The sequence below is a fragment of the Hylaeus volcanicus genome, chromosome 2 (assembly GCF_026283585.1).
Source record: "Hylaeus volcanicus isolate JK05 chromosome 2, UHH_iyHylVolc1.0_haploid, whole genome shotgun sequence".
Classification (NCBI taxonomy): domain Eukaryota; kingdom Metazoa; phylum Arthropoda; class Insecta; order Hymenoptera; family Colletidae; genus Hylaeus; species Hylaeus volcanicus.
The window spans coordinates 13,543,746-13,567,409 of NC_071977.1; the positions used below are offsets into that span (position 1 = coordinate 13,543,746).

At 36.3% G+C, this 23,664-nt stretch overlaps 1 protein-coding gene across 8 annotated transcripts in view; it reads left to right on the forward strand.

Annotated features, from left to right (window-relative positions):
• The window catches only part of LOC128884674 (diacylglycerol lipase-alpha), a 116,646-nt gene that overhangs the window by 41,667 nt on the left and 51,315 nt on the right, over window positions 1-23,664 (forward strand). For all 8 annotated transcript variants that reach the window (XM_054138192.1, XM_054138198.1, XM_054138193.1 and 5 more), the window contains one exon: window positions 19,649-19,860. In XM_054138192.1, the coding sequence (XP_053994167.1) occupies window positions 19,649-19,860 (212 nt within the window). The remainder of the gene's footprint in view (window positions 1-19,648; window positions 19,861-23,664) is intronic.

Genomic DNA, 23,664 nt, shown 5'->3' on the forward strand with positions numbered 1-23,664 from the left:
CCAGAGAGATGGGAAATTTAACGCACTTTCGAATGGTATACTTACTTGTAAGTTTGCACTGTAATTTGGTGTAGTTATGGCCGTTTAAAGAGTGTCAAGTCGAAAACGTAGAAAAAATATTAAAAGTGAAAATACTCGAGAATAAGGGAACACAAAGAAAATGTCTAAGAGTAATTTTTTGTTGGAAATTTGTTGTAGAATTGACACTCTGCGTATGTCCGAACTTATACGTAGACACCCTATATAGATATACTATAGTTTCTCGCAGAAGTTGGTGTTGAAGCCACGCACCGAAGCCATCACGCTGCGTCGCAATACGTAAATCGTTCGCAGTACTTGCTCTTTGATAAGTTGCCAAAGAAATCGCGTGCACGGGCAGGACTCGTTTCTCCTATCCAGAAAAATGTTCCTTTGAGGAATACGCGCGTCCATTTGCAAGCAGCAAGGACGACAAACATAGTGGGTGCCTCAACGATTCAAACGGTTTCCCGTCGCATTGTCGCCAGACCTTTTGGCTCGCGCAGAGCGATTTTAAAAACCGACGAACGTTCCGTGTATCGCTGAATTATCCTCCTTTGTGCATTTTATGGATACGCATGTCCTATCTTTTTTCTTTTTTTTTATCTTTTTCATCCCTCGCGCTGCCAGGACACGCACGCGAGGTGGAGGCAAAGTGCATCGCCAGTCAGACGCCATTACGTTCGAGTCCAAACGCGGCCGCGCAATTAAACTGAAACGCCATGGATGTTTTGAAACGTACAGACGGCGATTCCAAGCTGTCGCTACCTTTTTACGGCTCCCGTTGAAGTAATACCAGCGAACAGGGACCGTTAAGAACCACGAATCGTCTGCGCTTCCTGCGAACAGTGATAAAAAAAAAAAGTTTATCACGAAAGCAACAAAAGGCGCGCGTGCATATTGCGCGAAATCCCGAAATGAAAAGATGTAAAAATGTGTAATAATGTCATGGTCTTCCACGCGCACGCATTTGCAGGATAATTCGGGAAACTGGGACAAGGAGTACAATGGTTTCGTAGCACCTTAGGTAGCGCCTACTCTAAAATGAAAACCGAATTTCTGTGGATAGGATATGCAAGGAAAAATTTGGATTGAGTGATGAACAAGTATTTAAAATTGCAAAATCGACATTACTTTCCAATTTATCTAATAATGTAATAGTCAAATTATGATTTATAATGAAATATGAAGTAAGTAGCTCAGTTTTATCTTATAAAAAGAAAAACAGAAAAGAAAAAAAGAACGTTAAATGGCCCTGAAACAAAAACAACTACAGCTAACTCTAATTTTATCAAATAAATTACCCAATAATTAACCACGAGTAGCTCGTCTTATAATTAAATACCAGTCCGAGCAGAAAGGATTCAACTGGAAAACATTTCGAGAAATTTTGCTTCCAATATTGCATTTTAGTGGAGTCAAAATTGTCCAAGGTTGCTACGGATGGGATCAGAAAGCCCAAAGTGGATCGTAAAAACGGATCCATGCCATCGAGAATTCTGGTGGCTTTAAAGCTTACATTGCATCGGCGCAGGGACGAGCGAAGCAGTAAAGTAGAAAATTCGCTAGTAATGGCGCGGCAGTATAAAATGGAATTTGAAATTGATACCCGTATTAATGGTTTTCTGCTGTAAAGAAATTGGACGTCTTTCAAGTTCCTCGTATCCTTGTGAAATTCAAATTAATACCTTGACGGGAACACTTCTTGTCCAGGTCACTGTGAATTGCTCGAAAGAAATTTATTATCGTCAAATAAATTAAAAAGGTAATTTTATCCGTTGCCTGTTCAGTTCGTGCACCTAATACCGGTAGTAAAAGGCGTATGCACGATATAAACTAACGTATCGTGTATCGGAAGTTCGTCTTCCGAGTAGGTACTACTCCCAACTGTATTACGTTGACTTCATGTTATCGAGAAACGTCCAGAATGGCTATGAAATTCGTATCTTATTGATTTCCCTTGGTCGCGGAACATCAATGCTCTACCCAATACGTTTCGGATGAAATATCAGAAGTATACTGAATCTTAGCTTTTCCGAGTTGTCATTCCAAGCAAAAAAGGCATATTTTTGTTATGTAGTCTAAGACGAGTGAAATAACCTTTTGCATATTTCCATAGCAAACTGATCAATTATAATATTGGGTTGTCCGGAAAGTTCATGTCGATTTTTGGTAGGTGGTACAGATCTGGATATATCGAAGTGGTTGAAAACAAATAACATGTATACATCCCTTAAAAAGTGGAAAGGTTGTGGAACGAAATGGCACCTATGTAATTCAATAAATACATATATTAGAATTCAAACGTGTTTTTGAATTTTTCTTAGAAATTGGCACGAACTTTCCGGACAACCTAATAGTAAACCATGTTAAAATATTGAAGTTAATCGTACGTTTTTAAAAAAGATTGAAGGAAAACTCAGTCAATTTAGGCGTAAAATTTAAAATAATAATATGTCTAAGATAGGTAGAACAATCTTCTGTATGTCTCTATAGCGAAATAGACAATCTTAGTCATAAACTGAGCTAAACGTATCTAAAAAATTACTCTAGATAAATTTGTGTGTCGCAAAAATTCTCCGACCTAATAAATCTTGTACTGTATAAAATCGAAGTATTATTAAATGCCACAGCCGATTTTGTATAAATTATTAATTAATTTGCCGGATTAGAGTCGTTCCATGTAGATAACGTTTGGCTGGTATTTCATAGAGGACGCATTAGCAGTGCGTCAAAGGGGCGAACGACACGGATCTATAATCGAATTGCTCGGTAAATGGCTATCGATTCGATACTCGTAGCCGGCGTTAATTCAATCGACGCAGTCTCCGATGCAACGATCGGTTTAACAACAATCTCGACGTGGTTCGGTACGTCGTCGATGTCAACTTTGATTTCCATCGAAAGAAACCGTTATCTCTTTAGCGAGATGCAATCAAAATGATTTCGTGTTGATCCTTTCTGTTTGAGTTGATGGGAATATCTTGAAAATTGTAAACATAAACACATCTTAGGGCGGTTTCCATTTTCTTATTGTTTGGAACGATACCATATCTAACATTTGACTTACAAGGGAAGATATCCAACTGTCCGTCTCCGATTTTGATGAAACTTGGTGGGTACATTAAGCAGGTGAAAATGCAGGGATATGCATTTTTTTATAGCTGCCCAATCGCAAGTTTAGGGGTTGAAATCACCCCTTGAAGTTTCAGCAGAAAAATGCTATATAAACTGCTATAAAAACTACAATAGATATAAGAAATCTTCTTAGGGAAAAGTTTCATGGTTTCATGAGGTAAAACAAAAAGTAGTAACAGATTTTGTAAAATGTAATTTGTTTATAACAAACAAAGTTTTTGTTACATTATTTTAAGAGATACAAAAATTTATACAGGGTGTTCAAAAAAAAGCATTTAATATTTATATGGTGTATAGGGTACACCGTACTGAGTAAAAAAGCTTTAGTAAACATAGGTTCAAAGGTCAACCATTTCTGAGATACAAACATTTTTTTTTGCTAGTATCGTGATTGACTTACTACTGGGTTTTCGATATTTATAGAAGATTTTCCACGTGTCCACCGCTTATTTCTGTACACGAAATTGAAAAAATGAAATTGACGAAATTTTCGGCACTTGAATGGGAACATTCAGAACGCAATTTATAAACACTGACATAAACATCGTATGCGATGGAAGCAAGTAAGTCAATCATGATACTAGCAAACAAAAATGTTTGTATTAAAGCTTTTTTACTCAGTACAGTGTGCCCTATACACCATATAAATATTGAATGCTTTTTTTTGAGCACCCTGTATAACGACAAAAATGAACAGAAATTTCTTTCCGAATCCATTGATATATAATAGAATACATTTGCCTCCTACAGTTTTGTAAATTTTCGTATAATATTGTATGCAGGCCGCGCGAATCAGCTATGTGAACTTGGCACCCGACTTTTCAAAAATTAATTTTGTTTTATAGAAAACAATAGTATTTCGTTAGTACCTGAATGTACCTCCAATAGTTTCGTTTGTACCTCCACCAATTAATAATTAAAAAAAATTCAAAAAATGATCAGCACCCGACATCGAGATTTTTGAAATCGGTTTTTTCCGATTCTTTAGAATCGTTTGTACCCGTTTGTACCGCTTTTTGTTTCGTTTGTACCTCAATAGTTTAAATTTTACAAGCAATTGTTGATACTGTTGAATTATAAAATTTAAATTATTGAAGTACAAACGGGTATAAACGATTGTAAAGAATCGGGAAAAACCGATTTCAAAAATCTCGATGTCGGGTGCTGACCATTTTTTGAATTTTTTTTAATTATTAATTGGTGGAGGTACAAACGAAACTATTGGAGGTACATTCAGGTACTAACGAAATACTATTGTTTTCTATAAAACAAAATTAATTTTTGAAAAGTCGGGTGCCAAGTTCACATAGCTGATTCGCGCGGCCTGCATACAATATTATACGAAAATTTACAAAACTGTAGGAGGCAAATGTATCGTATTATATATCAATGGATTCGGAAAGCAATTTCCGTTCATTTTTGTCGTTATATAAATTTTGGTATCTCTTAAAATAATGTAACAAAAATTTTTTTTGTTATAAACAAATTACATTTTACAAAATCTGTGACCACTTTTTGCTTTACCTCATGAAACCATGAAACTTTTCCTTAAGAAGATTTCTTATATCTGTTGTAGTTTTAAAATACGTATTTGTATAAAAAAATACGTATCCCTTATTTTCACCTGCTTAATGTACCCACCAAGTTTCATCAAAATCGGAGACGGACAATTGGATATGTTCCCTTGTTAGATGTTTAAAGACGTTTAAAGCATCTGCTTTAAAAGCATCGTGCTTTTGTGCAAATCTGCTTTTAGTGTAGATAGATATACAACGGTTTAATTCGAGAATTTTGGATTTACGTTCCACCCTGTTTTGTTGGTTAATTGACTGATCGACGTGATCCACATCAGTTTAAGGAATCTTGGCAGTTCAATCGTTGGATGTTGATTCGAGAACGCAGTTTATTTCAACGAGTCGTTGACCCCCGAGGCTTGCGATGTCTCTCGCCCCCGTGCAGCCGTACAACGTAATCGTACACGCCTGGTTTCGAAATTCTATTAACGTGATCCTTATTCAATTAACTCCTGCGGTAATCTACACCATTCGAAAACTACCTTTGAAACGTGAAAATACCTTGACGCTTGGGCATCAACCTGTCCGTCTGGCTACGAGTTAATTACCATCGGACTGGCAATATTTGAGTAACGGAATACGTTACAGGTTGCTTCGAAACGCTAAAAGACAGCATTACTCGACGTGGAATTCACTTTCGTAGCTGATTACGAAAAATATCGCGGGTTGTCCGGAATGTTCGTGCCGTTTTTTGGTAGGCGACGTAAGGACAGTTCTGAATATATCGGAACGATTAAAAACAAATGACATGCCTGCGAATCGCAAAAGATAGTACTTGAGGCATATTTGGAAAAATGTTTGGTTACGATACGTTCATTTTTGTCAGTGTTAAGGTCGATTCAGACTACGACACGGACCGACACGTACCGGCACCGATACGACAAAACATTAAAACACGCGTGTTAATGGAACTATTCGCGCTATTTCCGTTGACGGAACGTTCAAATCGGTGTCTGTTAAGTGTGAATAGTTCCATTAAAACGCGTATTTTAATGTTTTGTCGTGTCGGTGCCGGAACGTGACGGTCCGTGTCGTATAGTCTGAATCGATCTTTATACGTCTTTGAATATGGAAGAAAACAAAGTGCATTTTAAGTTGCCTGTTTATTTCAAGTTGCCTGGAAGATGGAAAAAGGTTGTAGATCAAAATGGAACCTATGTAATTTAATAAATGTATACTAAAATTTAAATTTTCTGCGTTTCAATTTTCCGGGAAATCCATATTCTCTGCACGAAGTAGACCTCTTAGTAGGTGAATATTTTTTTTAAACATACTACACACATAGTTTATCTTCACAAAATCTAAACACTATGCAATGAAATGAAATGAAATGAAATGAAATGAAAGTTTGAAGGGGAATCACAAACTTAATGAACTTGATATAGACAAATAGTGTGCCAATTTGAGTCACACTACTCAAATGCTAGAAAAATATATTTCGGATACTTTAATCACTGCATAGATATGAATAAAATTCAGCCAGAAGTGTCCATCTTAATAACTAATATGTATCTTACACAAAAGTTCATAGTCTAAGAATAATCAAACACGAGAAATAGCTAAAATGGAATTTCCCTGGAAGATTTATCGCGCGTTAATATTACATTGGCACAACAAGTTAATAAGCTGCGATCGACTATCTGTCGACGAACAGACACGTAAACGAGGATCGTGGTCGATTCGCGAAATTTTCGTGCTTCAGTCGCCGCGACACGAACAGTATCGACGAATATTGGATAACAGAAGAATAAAACAACAACGATGTCGACCGACCGTACAATTTCCCGCGTATGGAGCGATTGGAACGAAATACTATTTCCACGCAATCCGAGCAAATTGATCGATCGTTCATGCGGCCACGACACTGGATAATACCCTCGGTCTACGTCGCCACGGAAATATTTTGTGCCTGTTGCCAGAAGAATCGCCTAGTCTGTCGAATGTCTGCCGCAATTATTCTACATGAATGCACGACGCCGACGGTTTCAAGTGGAGATCGTTTAAATAAACTTTATAAAGGTCGCGAAAATTACGTTCTTGGTCATCGAGTAATGTTTATATTAGGCGTAGAAATTAATTCTGTGCCTTTCTGAGGTGAACTTACTATTTGTTTACGAAGAAAAACTTTACTTTAATGTAACAAAATGGCAGGTATATATTTCTGTTAAACTAGAGTAATTTCTGCACCTAGTAATTGTCAAGTACACTCATATCTGCTAAAATAAAATCAATGAACAGAATTAAACTTTGAACGAGTCTTCGCAAGCTCAATTCAAATTTTTTCTTGCATATCCTAACCACAGAAATGCAGCGTTCAGTTTAGAGTAGGCGCCACCTAAGGTGCTCCAAAACTATGGCATCTACTCGTTGTCCCAATTTGTTCCAGTCGAATTATCTTGCATACAATTTTTAATTTTTCCTCAGTCAGATATTCCAAGGTACTCGTCGTAATCATTAAATTCACTTCTCTCACTTTGCTAGACAAACCCTGGACCAGCCACAAAATAAAATACTGGGTTGCCCAGGAAGTTCGTGCCAATTTTTAAGAAAAATTTAAAAGCACATTTGAATTTGGATTTACATTTATTGAATTACATACAGTGGGTGTAGAAAGTATTCGTACATCAATCAATTTCCAAAAAAACTATGTGAAATTGTAATTTATTAACTTTTTTTTTTATAAACAATGATATTCTACATACTCTTGAAAATCTCTAGAATAGATGCAGTACGAAAAGATTAGGTATTTTGTATAAGTGAGAAATCAACAAGAAAAAACAATAAATCAATAGAAATACAGAAACAATAAGTATTCGTACAAGTGTAAAATTTTTAAAATTTCGTTTAAAAAGAAACGACATTTACATTAATTTATAAATAATTAATACTTCGTGGGATTTCCTTTTGATTTTATAATTACTGCAACTCTTCTAGGCTGTAATGAACTGAATGTCGATGTTATTCCGTGTGGGATCTTCTTCCACTACTCTATTACAGCATTTTTTAAGACTTCTTTATTAGAAATTTAATGTTTTCTCATTCTCACGAAGCAAAAAACTGATGTGCTTATATTACAAATTCTACTGTAAATTGTTCGTCATAAGAACCGTGGGAATACTTATTGCTTCTATATTTCTAACAATTTTTCGTATTTTCTTGTTAGTTCGCAAATTATATTAACTAGTAATTGTTGTATGAACTATATTCTAGAGATTTCAAGAATATGTAGAATATCATTGATTATAAAAAAAGGAGTTAATAAAGTACAATTTCACACAAAAGTTTGGGAAATTGATCGATGTACGAATACATTCCACACACACACAGACGCGCGCGCGTCTGAGAGAGAGAGAGAGAGAGAGAGAGAGAGAGAGAGAGAGAGAGAGAGAGAGAGAGAAATTTTATGAATTTATCGAGTCATTAGGCATATCTATTGGCCGCTCTGTGGTACGCTCTGCGGACTAATTGTGGTCGTAACCTTGGCGCTGAAGTGACCTTAAATAAAATCATTTAAAAAAAAGAAAAGAAAAGTATTCGCGCAGATTGTTGGAAGAAATAATAATCAGTCTAGTGGCTTATAACTCGTCGACCGATGAGAAGCATGGGAGGACAGAGAGCACACTGGCAGAGGGTTACGTTGAAACGCTGGAGAAACCTGGCACAAGGTAAATCGATACGGACCATGCAGCAACCAAGGCTGACGGCCGGTTTGCTTAGTTCCGTCGTCCCTACTTTCTCGCCTCCTCTCGTTTCCTCGCGACCCTAACCGCTCGCTCTTTCTTCAGCTTCTAACCCCCTCGCGCAAGATTATGGTGCTCCACTCCTACCGATACAAACGGAGCCACCACTCGTCCCACAAAATTTCACATCCTGACGGTGACCCCCCCCGTTTCCATCTACTGGAACCCTGGAGCTCCGTCGGGCCGACACCGCGTGTTACTCTGCGGCGCGGGGATTCCTGTAGTCACGTGACAGACGAGATTGACGATGCTTGCGGCTGGCGTCAAGAATAGACCTCGACCAGCAGAGCCTCATCTGTCGACTTATTTGACGAGTTATACAGGGTGTTCGGTTACTGGTGGCACACGCGAAAAGGGGGTGACTCTACGCGAAAAAATACGTCGAAAGTATTGAATACGAATCTTTCGTGCGTGGCTTCGTTTTCGAGAAAATCGACTTTGAATTTTCGCCGGGTACGGGTGCACTTGCTCGTGTCTCGTTATAACAAAGCATCGCGTTTCCTGGCTTGGTTTTTGATGGGAGGTGGATGATTTGTTCAGTACTCCCCGGACTTAGGAGGTTATAGGCATTATTGAGCTCCAGGAACTCCTATGCGGAAGTCACGGTATATGTCGGTTTGCGGACATCGAAATTTCACGAGAACAATGATCAAAGCCCCTGAGGGAGGCTCCGAAGGATTCAGCGAGGCAAGGATCTGCGAGAAACTAGAGTGTTCAAAGGAAGTTTATTTGTTTTTGTGTCTCCAATTCAGGCTCTACCATAGGGTGGGCCAATCGATGTACAGTGGATGTAGAATGTATTCGTACACCGATCAATTTCCCAAAAAACTTTTTTGTGAAATTGTAGTTTCTTAAGTTCTTTCTTTATAATCAATGATATTTTACATATTCTCGGAAGTCTCTAAGATAGATATAGTCCAAACAACATTTACTAGTTAATATAATTTATGAAATTAACAAAAAAATGCGAAAAGTGGGTAAAAATATAAAAGCAATAAGTATTTGTGTGATTCTTATGACGAACCATTTACAGTAGAGTTTGTAACGTAAACATCAAATTTCCAGTAAAATACTTTTAAAAATGGCTCTAATAGAGAAATTGAAGAAGATCCCACTTTGAATAACTAATAATTTAGTTAATTTAATGCTTAGAAAAGTTACAATAATTATAAAATCAAAAGGAAATCCCACGAAGGAAGTATTATATACTTGTAGATTAATGTAAATTTCTTTTTTTTTAACGGAATTTTCAAAATTAAACAGTTGTTCGAATACTTATTGCTTCAATATTTCTATCTATTAATTGCTTTTTTCTTGTTAATTTCCCAATTTACATAAATAGCTATTTTTGTTTGTACTCGTATCTATTCTAGAGATTTCCGAGAATATATAGAATGTCATGGTTCATCAAAAATAAGTTAATAAACTACAATTTGACATAGTTTTTTTGAAAATTGATCAGTGTACGAATACTTTCTACATCCGCTGTATATTTTCGAGGGCTTTCAACATACGAGTTGTCAAGAAGGTAACAAATATTTAAATAATAATTTAAAATTGTCCGCTTTAAGTATCATATTTATTTTGTTTCTTACTAACGTCATCTCAGATTATCCAATACCTATTATTTTTATATATTAAATGTCAGTATATAACTTTTTTTTTTAACGTAGATGTCCTGAAATAATGGATAAAATATGAAAAATATAAAGTAACTACATAAAGAATTCCGTATCTTTCCGAAGACTCGTAAAAGCTCTATGGAGTACAACAACGAGTATTTTCTGTACATGGCAAAAAATAGTTGTATAAAATGACGTCTGCATCTTACGTTTAATGAAGTTACTCCTAACAAAACTTATGCTCCTTTGATTTTTACTTTGAGAACGGAACTAACTTTATAGACGACCCAATATAAAGTTTGCCATCATGGGCAGAACATCTTTTTGACCAATTTCTGGTCTACCGAACTTCTTTGGACCAGCATCGTGCGTCTGGCTGTGTTATTGGGGAGGATTTTCAATGGCGTGGATTACTATACTTTATTTCTAAAGGTAGGGAACAAGATACTGCTCGCTTCACAATGTTTACCATCTTGGATGCCATCTGATTCTGGAGTTCTGATTCTGAGATCTCTGACTCGGACTCGGAATCACTGACTCAAGCTCTGAGACTCTAAGACTGTAAGATTTTGAAACTGTGAGACTTTGAGACTTTGAGACTTCGAGACTCTGAGATTCTAAGACTTTGAGACTTCGAAATTCTGAGATTCTGAGACCCTGAGATTTTGAGACTCTAAGACTGTAAGATTCTGAGACTGTGAGACTTTGAGACTTTGAGACTTCGACACTCTGAGATTCTAAGACTTTGAGATTTTGAGACTCTGAGATTCTAAGACTTTGAGATTTTGAGACTCTGAGACTGTGAGACTCTGAACTCGGCAATATTTACCAACTTTGATTCCGCGTACGCGACCTCGCGGACCAGAAACTTCAACAGCGCGAATAATATTCCACATGTTGTTTTTTCCACTCGTGCATCAAGTATTTTTGCGTGGGTTTCGCTCGTGGAATTTCTGCCCGCGTTCGTTTAGCCAACCGTTTTATTGTCTTTGCGTTATTGTTTCCACACGTGGCACGTGTGGTTTTACAAATACACCAACGCACGAACGAACTACCATTCTATCGCAATCGACTGGAACCGCTCGATCGTCCTGGGCAAAAGCACGTGGAAAATCGTTAATCCGATGCGCAAGTAGTACTTCCGGTTGATCTAACCGCTTGAAAGGGCCGAACTGCATCCATTGTGAACGACACTGGACACTGGGGACAGTTCGATTTACTTTACACTATCCAACGCGAAAGCTGACCCAATCAAAGTTCAGATATCAAATTTCCGCTGCGATGAAATCCTTAAGGGGCTTGGAACATCAAAAAATGAAGAAAACAATCGCTTCCTTTTTTTAAAATCAAAATTCCAGCGATTCTGAACAGTTCTGTGCAATCAAAATTTAATTTGGAGCACTGGAAGTGATATTTAAAAAAAAAAAAAAGAAACAATGACACAGTCAAATTTCCGAGATACCGGAGACGCGGTTACCTTGGTTACAGCCATAGAGTATTGGTTTTCAGGGTAAAAAAGACAGTAAATTATCAAAAAGGCAGTGTTAATCGATTTTGATAAAATGAAATACGATTAGAGAACATTTATATCGATAGTCAAGTGGAAAATACAAACTTTTAGTTATTTGCGTCTTCTGAAAAGTTAGGTTTATGATACAAACGTTATTTCTCCTAAAAATAAATTATGTATATTATCGAAATACATGTGAACAAATATTCCATTTACTCCATAAAAAAATTCCTCGTGGATTTAGAAGCACAATTCTGAAGGAGTACCAAAAAATTGACGCTCTAAAGTAAGCTACCTCCTTGAAGCGTGCATACCAAACCGTTTAGTGTGTAAACGAACGTTCGCACACAAAAAAGAAACGTAATACCAGACGTTGCACGGATATAAAAGTTGCGCGAGCCTCTTGATACAAACTCTATTCGGTCCGAAGTATTTACCAGGCGAAACCCTTCCGGATCCACCCCTAAACTGTTCGTAGCATCGACTTCCTTCTTCCTCTTTCCGTCCCCCTTTTACAAGTATTTTTTCGCCAGTTTCGCTCGTTACCACCATCCCTTATCTTCCACTACAATGGCCCTTGCTGTTTTCCATTGCGCGTGGCCTTGAGCTACAACTCGTAGACCCTCCACATCGATCCGAAAACGACGAAATCGAAAGCGCAACGGTTCGTCGTTGTAGGGTTGGGTGGAATGCTCGTGTCCCGTGTCCAAAGTCATGGCAGACTGCGAAATTCTGTTTGACGAACGCTCTTCTTGTTAGGGAAGACTCGACAGCGCCGGACTTAATTGACCCGTAACTCCCTGGCACTAATTGGAAGATTCGGAACGTGCTCGTTCGAAAGCAAGTTTTAGGTACGCTTTCAGCGAACTGGTTTGCCGGGAGATGGTTGTTCCTTCGCTTGGTAATAGTCGGGACAAGACGGATCCGATGTCACGATTTAACCCTAGGATCGCTTCTACCGAAATTGTCTTCTTGGGTCGTTTCAGAATTCAAATTTAGATATGTTCGTCTTCTTTCGCAGTCGCGTCACTCGTTCAAACTCCTTTTTTAGAACCAAGGTTTATGGAAAAGATAGGCTTTCAGTTGCAAAGCTAGTGGTTGTATTATTACAATATTTTTGTTTTAATTTTTAGGTGTAGAAATTCGTTGGTATGTTTCAGATGAGGCGTTCTGAGTGTCTTATAAAATTTACAGTTAAGAACGACTGTAGTCAGAAATGTTCTCATTGTGTTATTATTCGGTATATGTAGGATAAACTTCAGCAAACAGATCTTCTATTAAGTTAATCGTTTTCGAAAGAAAAATGGTTGAATGTAGCTATATATAGCTATATTCACGAGCAATTACAATTGCAATTACATTTTTGTATTAATTAAAGGTATTCGTTGCTTCGCGAGAACAACTTGAATATCTAGCTAGGTATCGAATAGATCAACAATTTTACTAAGATTTATTGTATTAAGTGTGTATTTTAATTCTGTGCCCCTCTAAATTAAACATTTTGTCGAATCATTTTCACGTACGAACAATTGCTGAATATACGTAATTAATTGAATATAGCTACGATCTTTCCCCTCTTAAATGTATTATAAAATACGGACAACGTCGAGATACTAGACGGCTGTATTCTCGTTAATTAAATGAGAGTCTCCGCGGTTAGAGTCTTCGCGTTACCGCTTTAATAATAGTTTGTTCTAAAGTAACAATCAGCCTCGTGTTACGTTCATTTTCCGGTTCGGCTTGTCTGCATCGCGAAGAATGACGATACGAGGTTGTCGAGATCGTGTTCTGAAGTGGCTAACAAACGTTGAAGCACGACGATCGGTCATATCCCTTGAGACCTTTATCCATAGAACACGATGCACACGTTGCATTATTAAAGCCCAGCCCATGTAACTCCATTCACAGTTGCCTGGCACGTTTCACCTCGTTTCTTGCGGCCCCTTTGAAAAGATTTCGTGATATGAACGCGCGGTCCCGCTAGTTTCTTCATCCTTTGTATGGAATGTCTCAACGAAATCGCTGGCAAACCTTTGGGGGGATAGAATATTCGCGAAAGTAAATAAGAAAGTCTAGTTAAACAGACGTCGTACAGTTCAGATTGGGATGTTAATCGTTCTCTGTGATCCCTTTGTAGCGCTAATTATGATTACCATATAATAGTTGTTCGTGATTCGAAGTTCATTTCTTTATTTATGTATTTATCTATTATTAATAGAAACAATAAAAAATGGTATATGAAAAAGAAAGTGTACAGTATAGAAGTGCATAGTTATATGAAGATTATAGTTAAAATACGTTTGATAAGGTGAAATATAAAATTAACGAACGAGTAGATAATTTTAGATTCGAAATGTTACAGATTATTGATTGATAAGTATGGATATGTATAATTCTAATTCATTAATTACTCATTTACAATACGAACTTTATAAAAATCTATTAAGAAAGGAAAAGGCTTGTCTGTTTATTTTCTTTTTTGGCTGGCTTATAGGGGAGTTCGTTAGAATAAGAACCCCCACCAGTGGTACTGGTACAAATAATTAGTATTGGGTTGTCTGGAAAGTCTATGCCGATTTTTAGTAGGCGGTACAGGTCTGAATATATCGGAATGGTTGAAAACAAATAACATGTGTAAATAAATATATATCAAAATTCAAACGTGTCTTTGAATGTTTCTTAAAAATTGGCACGAACTTTCTGGACAATCCAATATGTTTTTTTTTTTTTTTATATATATATATTATATATTTATAATGGTTGCATGAACAGCAAGGTCATTACCGACCACGGTATAACACATAGTTACAAATTAATTACAAATTTATCGCACATATACAATAGTTACATTCTTCTATATATAAGTCTACACTTTTTAAAAATGAAAGAGTCGCAGTGATATTTCTAAGACTGTTAAGACAGTCATCGAGATCTGTCGGAAGTTTGAAATCTAGTCGTTTAGATTGGAACATTGGGTAGTCAAGTAATACATGTTCAATAGATAATTTAACATTGCAGGAATTACAGATCGTAGGTGGATTTTTAGTAATTTTCTAGACATGGGTCATATTTGTGTGGCCGATTCTAAGTCGCGTAATAACAACCTGATTCTTCCTGCCGGTAATATCAGGGCATTTGTTATTAAAGACATCTTATCTTATTTTAAATAATTTGAGTTATGGTGAGTTGACCCAATATTCATTCCAACAATTTTTAATTCTTATTTTCAGTTCCCTGATTAGGTCGTTGTGGGAGATAAGGAGGTTTTGGGATAATGATTTTACAGCATCCTTGGCTGCTAAATCGGCTTTCTCATTTCCTCTAATTGCCACATGTGAGGGAATCCATACAAACACAATTTCTTTATTGTTATTTTGAATAGTTGAGATTAGCTGGGAAATATGTTGAATTATAGGATCTTTGTTTTCAAGATTTACTAAGCAGGTGATGACACTCTTAGAGTCTGAGAATAGTATAAATTTGTGTTCATTGGAGTTGATAATTAATTTTAAGGCTGTTAGGACAGCAAAGGCTTCAGCGTAAAAAATAGAGCAGAAATCATGGAGTTTATGTGATATACAATCATTCGGACATACAACAGGGCATCCTGTTCCTGTTCATCGGATTTAGTGCCATCGGTATAGATTTGGACGTGGTCAGAATATTTTCGTGAAACTTCATGAAACAGGTTTTTGTAGGTGTCTTGGTTGGTTTGTTTTTTACAGAAGTCAGACAGTGATACATCAATTATAAGGTGTGGTAATAGCCATGGAGGAATGTTCAAGATAGAAGTAGACATTGTTGGGGGAACATCTTGGATACATACATATATCATTTAGATATATTTTAAGTCTTTGAGAAAAGGGTTTGGGATAAAAACTTTTAGCGGTATAATTTTTAATCCAATATGTTATTTGACTCCCTTTCGTCGTTTTACGAACCCATCACCTTCGAGTTGTGTTAGATTCGGCCTTCAGGCACAGGTACTGACCCTCGGGAATAAATAAAAGGATTCATGACTACGTATTCGTACTTTAAGTAGAAAAGTGGAAGAATAAAATTGATTGCGCAGCTGTAGGATTCAGTAGCGCAAGGTAAATGAGGCTAGCGGGATTTATTATCGAGTATCCTGGTTCTTTCTGGAAATTGGACACCTTTCGTGCTCCGATATCCTTTACCACGACCATCGATTGTTCAGCGTTCATAATTTATCAACGTTTGTCTGCACGTCGCAGATAGATTCTCTGAAAAGAAACTCCGATCACATGCAACCGCAAAAAGAACATTTCTTAACAGTCGAAAAACAGAAGATTTGATATTTTATAATTTACTCGAACAAGAGATTTTTAAATAAACATTCCAATATACACTGAACGAATAACAGCTTGTCCGAATAATTTGTTAATCCAACAAGCCACTCTGTACAAAGATTTAATTCGTCTACTATTCGAATAAAATTTTGCTTATTTTTTATTTAACAGAAGGGTGCAAGAAAGGTGTCGTGCCATTTTTTATTCTCGTCTCATATTTTTCAAGTTCATTTTTAGAGGAATGATATTGCTTGACGCATTTTACATTTGAACTAATGGTAATATATCATGAGAGCCATAAAACAGTATAAAAATGTCCGAATTAATAAAAAATGGGCTACTTTTCCTCTTGAATCTTCATTTACAAAAATAGTAACGGGAGAGAGCAGATAATAATGTCGAGAGGTTCTTTCAATTCCACGCTGTAATCCTGGCGCGTAACAATGACGTTCCTGAAATCGATGGGAAGCACTAGGAATGTTTCCAGGAATACGAAAATAATCCCGATTAATTATTTGTCGATCGATACGGTGCACGAATAACTTGGCACGCCATGATATCGAAAAAATGAGAGCTTCAAAGTACACACGCTTTTACTTTATTTACACATCCGTTGGACTGTGAGGTCCAGAGAGTCAAGAGAGACTTTTGAAAAAGTATTCCGAAATAACTTAACGCTTTTGAAGATATGGACATATTGTCAAGAATGGACATTTATTTTATATTAGCTAGGAACTTTTTATTCCACTTTGATGATTTCAGAGAATATTTTCTGTGAAGATATTAACGCCATGTTGTAACTTTAATTTATTATTCACAATCTGTTAACTCCTGTTGCTTGAAGGATTTACTATGGTTTATTTTAAATCAACGCCTTTTTCTGTAATTACTCGCATTATTCATGATTTGAAATTTCTTTCCTTTACAATCTTGTTTGAAGTTCAATTTTAATTCCAACAATACCGGCGCACCTTAAAAAGCATCAAGAGCGTTTAATTGTATCAGGTGAAATAGCAGTCTTCTAGTAGAAAGGTGCCGCTATTAACTCTTTGACGCTTGAATATTCTCTCACTGCACCCCGAAAAATAATTAAATTTTCTTTTCCGCAAAATTGTGAGTTGGAAGGGGAATATAAAATACAAATAATACAACCAAAGCGCGATAAGGTAAAAGAACGCTTGACGTCGCTTGAACAATTATATTCATGTTGGACAATAATGTCTTCGGTCTCTGGGGTCCATATTGAGAGAAGGGAGTGAAAGACGCGTTAGTCTGGGCATAGCTCCTTTTAATTGCGTTACTTTATTGTCGCAACGGGCATTTATGCCCTACGGGAATATCTTCTAGCTGACCCTTCGTATGTTGCAAGCAGGATATAAAATAAATTAAGTACGTTTTCGTATTAATTTCAATAAAATATTTTTATATTGAAAAAAATGTTTTTTTTTGCGTTGACGAAGAAATGAAATTATTTTCCGAATAAACCAGTAGTAGCGTAACGTAACGAAACAATGAGTAAATATTTCTACTTAAACTACAATTACAAATGATCGAATGTAAAAGCACAGAATTAATTTCTACACTTAATGTATCTTTTTTAAAATTAATATTCAATCTTAAATCTTTGTAAGAGTAGTTGGAATGATTTTCAAGGCGTAACCGGGGAATCGATTAAAACAGCATTTTATTCTCAATCGGAGCAATCGCGTAATTACGTCGTTAGGTGATGACTCGATGAAGTAAGGAACGGTTATCGAATAATTATTCCTATTGCCGTTCCAAAGGGCACCGCGGCGCGAGGAGACGATTTAAAGGGAATTGCGGAAGCTTCGCGATCCAGGCCGACGTTAACAAGGCTTCAAGCGTGCTCGTTTCTGGATCCCACATTTGCATGGGAAAAGTGGCCTCTTTCGAAAGGGCTTGTTTACGCGAGAGAAGCTCGCCGAAGTTCCTTCGCGTGCGAGAAAAGGTGCAATTACTCTGCGAAGCACACCTCGGTCTCTTGTCTCAAGGGAAGCCCGAAATATTGCAGTTGACGTCGATTTAATCCGGCATGGCCGTCTACTCGCACTTCTTACTATCGGTACTTTCGTGAAAATATTACATCAGGTTCTTCGACCATATACAGGGTGTCTACGTATAATTTCGGACATACGCAGGGTGTCAATTCTATAACAAATTTCCAACAAAAAATTACTCTTAGACATTTTCTTTGTGTCGCCTTATTCTCGAGTATCTTCACTTTTAATATTTTTTCTGTGATTTCGACTTGTCACTCTTTAAATGGCCATTACTACACCCAATTACAGTGCAAACGTAAAAGTAAGAATACCATTCGAAAGAGCGTTAAATTTCTCAACTCTCTGATACAAAACCAAAATTTATTACGAAGATTGAATACGTGAAAAATTAGGTCAAACTTTATATTGTGAAAATTTAAACAAAATTGACTTTTTCTGTATTCGTTTTTCGGTTTCAAAGACATAGTTGTTTGGCGGGCACTCTTCGGGAAAAACTTCCTCGAAGTCTCAGCTTTTGAACGGTATTGTCAACAAATTTGTACGGTGGTATTTTTGGGAGAAAATGACGTTTAAATGCAGAAAAGCGTGGGTGTTTAGGTAAAAATCGATATTTTTGAACGAAAATCGACTTGTCACTTTAAAATTAACTTGACATCGGGTTTGATGTATTCTTTGGTGACACTCCCGAGCCTCCCCAATTACGAAAAAAACCGATTTTTTGACACCTCAAGCTTCTCCCAACCGTGCGTAGAGCCTGAGTGCGAGGTGAATAATAATTGTTTTTGAACCATGTATTCCTAGAATTTTCATTTTTAGAGACTATTCAATCAAAATCAACCTCGGTGTACCGGTAAATGATATGGAGACTGGAACACGATCGTTTTCACAAAGCAAAAAATCGGTTTTCGACGCAGGAGAACCGATAAGTTTTGTTCAGGAGGCGGACAGTTTGAACGCTTTTCTGCATTTAAACGACATTTCCTCCCGAGAATACCATCGCACAATGTTTTTTGACAATACAGTTAAAAACCTGAGACTTGGAGGAAGTTTTTCCGAAGAGTGCCCGCCAAACAACTATATCTTTGAAACCGAAAAACGAATACAGAAAAAGTCAAATTTTTTGAAATTTTCACAATGTAAAGTTTGACCTAATTTTTCACGTATTCAATCTTCGTAATAAATTTTGGTATTGTATCAGGAAGTTGAGAAATTTAACGCTCTTTCGAATGGTATACTTAGTTTTAAGTTTGGACTGTAATTTGGTGGAGCTATGGCCGTTTAAAGATTGTCAAGTGGAAAACACAGAAAAAATATTAAAAGTGAAAATTCTCGAGAATAAGGCGACACAAAGAAAATGTCTAAGAGTAATTTTTTGTTGGAAATTTGTTGTAGAAATTACACCCTGCGTATGCCCGAACTTATACGTAGACACCCTGTGTACTCATAGACACGGCCTGTATATATGGATCTACGAATCGAAGTGAAGGAAATATAAACAGTCACTTCCAACAATCCGGAAGTGTTTGGCATGATTGTGAATACTCAATAAATAATACAGAAAACGGCAAGAAAAATTTTTTTTCTCTATTTCATGAATTCCTTTTTATATCTTATGAAAGATTATTTGAAAATTATTAATACTTTACCAAAAAAAAAATTCATGAACATCACAAGTCGAGTAGTTCTTCTTCAAGTTCTTATCGCGTTTGTTGCAGGGTGACAGTGCTGGGTCTTCTACTGGGGATTCTCAAATGGGATCGCAGTGTTCCGTGCATCCTTCTTCTGTGGGAATACGTTGTGGGATACCTGGCCATTTTCGGGGCCTGCATGGCGGTGGAGTTTTCCATCTGCTTCCTGGCGACCAGGGGGAGCATCCTGGACACTGCAGCAAGGGCCCCGATGCAATATGTTCTCTACGTTCGAATTTGTAAGTGACACGATCGATCATTTTTAATTAAGTACTCCGTGTTTGTTGGCGCGTCGTCAACCAGTCGCGGTTTAAGCATTTGTGCTACGAGTAGAAACTATGTATGTGGACATAGTTATGAAGCTGAAAAGATGATTCCTGGGTGAACCTTATCGGTTCTGAATTCTTTTCTTTTCATGAGAGTAACACTCTTCGTGCAACCCAGAAATGGACGAAATTCTTTTCTTTTTACGTTGTTTCATTTATTATTACATTCAGTGGATTAATATTTAAAAATTAATATTTTCACAGATACAGTTTTTCATAGTAGAATAAATATAACTTTCATTATGAAATTTTAATATCTCAACGAAGGTCTAAAAGGGTCTGTTTAAAGAAAGTCTAACAAAAGAATAAAAAAATTTACAATCACAACTGATTATTAGCAGTTTTACACTTATTAACCTCATACCTTTAATAGCTAAAACGTCTGACCTAATAATTCACGGTATATACCAACAAGTAGCTTCAGTTACCGCAACACTGTATCATTCTAGATGCATTTACTAGTTAAGTAATTCAGCTTACGTACATTCGTAATGGAATTATTGCAATTAATTTAAAGTCCATCAGGCGAAGGAATTCGCAACACATTTCATCTATGTCAGGGAAACTAAACCCTAAAACAAGGTGAATAGTACATTCGAGATACAAGAGACGAAATTCAAATATTTTGGAAATCTAAAAGTTACGTATTACTCGTTATTCTGAAATTAATAATAATGTACGAGATTATTAAAGCGTTTTCATGTGATTTTGCTTACATAACTTATTAGATGGGCTGCACTCAGACCAACGTTGATCGATATGTAGCGTAAGTGATTAAGGAGTTACGTGTACCTGTGAATAGTTAAAATAATGGACCTGCTTTGAAATTTTCAAATTTTTCTTTCGTTCACAAGCATTTTCTTTATAAAGCAAATATTTCATATTTGGTTTATGCTTTTTTTATGTTTGGTTATATTTGTTTTCATTCGGAGGTACATGCATTGACGTATCACCATTTAAAATTTAATTAGAAAAGTTCCAAAATTGGCGAGAATATAACCAGCGATGCTGGACAGGTATTTATGGAACGGTTTTGCGCTTAAATAAATGAATATTATGATCGCTGTATTTCCTGTTAGAATTTCTTCAAACATTTCACTCTTAATTTTAAACCCTCGTCGGAATTCCAAATTTCATTCATTTAACCTGAATTTATCGATCGGACAAAGGTTAAAGCATTTAAAAAGGAATAATAAATTCGTGAATGTTCTTGGAAGTACAATATTAGAATTGCTTTTCTTACTTTTCCATGACACTTTCGAAAGCCATTTATTAAATTTTCTGGACAGTATAAAATGATGACATTTTAAATTGGAAATATCAACATTTATATATTTTTGTCGTTTAACAGAACGAAATGAAAATAGTCCTAAAAGAATATTCTCTGAAAATTTCAAGTAAATCCACCAAATATTTCCGAAGCTGTGGCACCCATCGAAAATGTGGTTGCGAGAAAAACCCTATTATAGCTTCAGTAAAAGCGCCACCAAGTGCTCGGGAGTTTATTCACTTAAAATTCCTTAACCTTGTCAGTTCTGTAAATGTCAACATAATACTGTAGGACATGTCCTCAAGACCTCTTACTTTCATAAAGTGCAAGAGTGAAGAGTTAATTTCTTCAGAATGTCTATGTAACCCTTTCAGGTTCTTATTCCTATTGGAAAATTAAAGACTAAAATACAATAAGTCGGGTTAGAGGCTTAAATGTATTAATTTATAATGCTAAAACATTATAATCGACACGATTGCACAAATAATTTCACCTATTAATTCTCAGTTTATTCAAATATTACTGATAAAAATTCTGTATAGCAATTTGTTTGGAAGGTTTATTTGATTGAAAAATTGCTTAGATAATTTCTTGTTCATTTAACGTGAAGCAACATTCGATTGTAACTTTTTTTAATCGTACAGAAGAAATGGGAGAATGAAAAGTATTTTATATTTTATTTGTTAGTCGAGATTTGTTATCTGGAGAAAATGTTGCGTGTCTCTGGATATAGGAACGTCGTTGTTACGTCGCTAGAATCAATAAGATTTTTATCAGCTCCCAATATAGACAGGGGATCGGTCGTCGTCAATTCCAGAACGACGTCCCATCCTTTCGTGGTGATAGGATGTATTTATGGTATCGAAACTTGAGGGTGAACCGGTAGAATAGAGGAATGTAGTCGAAAATACATAGGCGGTTATATCGCGTACGGTATATTTGCTTGCAAACGCGCTTGCCTGTCATTTAACGACGGTCATATGCAGAACGTTCAGCATGTACAGTATGTATATATGGATATTGATAAATCCTGGCATGGTCATAGACAGGAGGAGATTAATAGTCAAATACTATCACGTGGGAAGGGATCTGGCTCAGGGAATATTCGAGGTAGCGAGAAATAAACGTTGAATGGAATAAAGTGTAATACTAGATTCCAGAAGTCCTGGTCAAAATAAAATAACATATTGTGGTTCGGATTTTTATCAGTAGACTTATCTTCATCGGAATTAAATTTTCTGTCGGAGTGGATACGAAATATACTGTAGAATAACCGAAAGTAAATTGAAATTATATAAACAAAACTTAGTATGTGAAATTTACTACATAGTTATAATACGAGATAAAGTAATAAAATGAAATGGAATTAATTTAGCTCCTCCCGCCGTTGAAATTCATTTTAAATAATATTCAGAGAAGAAACAGAAATGCACCGTATAGTTATTTTCAATCAAAATTCCCTGGAGCGAAATGTTCCACATTCGGAGCTATAAACCAGTGCATCGAAGTGCTTATCATTAACGATCATTAAATCCTGAGGTTTTGTACTGAAAATCACTAACTCGTGGTATTCGAAACTACCATTGAATACCGAGCACCAAGTCGTGGAAACGACCACAGGGTCGTGGATTGCCGTAACGACGAGTTCCAATTAATTTTGTTACGTTTGGTAGCAATCAGAAAGAAAACGCATGCTTCTTTGCTAGCCAGTAGTTCCATATAATATTCATCGACACTATGTACTTAATCTTACACAAATATTTTCAACATCTTTCTCTTCATTGACAAACCCTTTCGAATTGAGAAACAAACGTGTCGACAAATCCTTATTTTCGTCCCAATTATTGTTTCATTTCTTCGGGATTCCTTTTAACGAATCTAATCGTAGTAATCAACTCAGCGAAGACGAAGGTGATCAGTAGACACAGCAAATACACAAAAATATACAAGAACGTGAACAAATGCACAAATATATAAAATATAAAAAATAAGCTACACGTTGCAACATTTACAAGTGAAAATATATTTTAATTTAAGTTTCTGTTCTTCATTTATGCACACCTACGTAATAATACGTGTCCACATACAGGGTGTCTACGTATAATTTAATACGTAATTTAACACGTAATAAATAGAATACCGAAGTGATGGCTTCGGTGCGTGGCTTCAACACCAACTTCTGCGAGAAACTATAGTATATCTATATAGGGTGTCTACGTATAAGTTCGGACATACGCAGAGTGTCAATTCTACAACAAATTTCCAACAAAAAATTACTCTTAGACATTTTCTTTGTGTTCCCTTATTCTCGAGTATTTTCACTTTTAATATTTTTTCTACGTTTTCGACTTGACACTCTTTAAACGGCCATAACTACACCAAATTACAGTGCAAACTTAAAAGTAAGTATACCATTCGAAAGTGCGTTAAATTTCCCATCTCTCTGG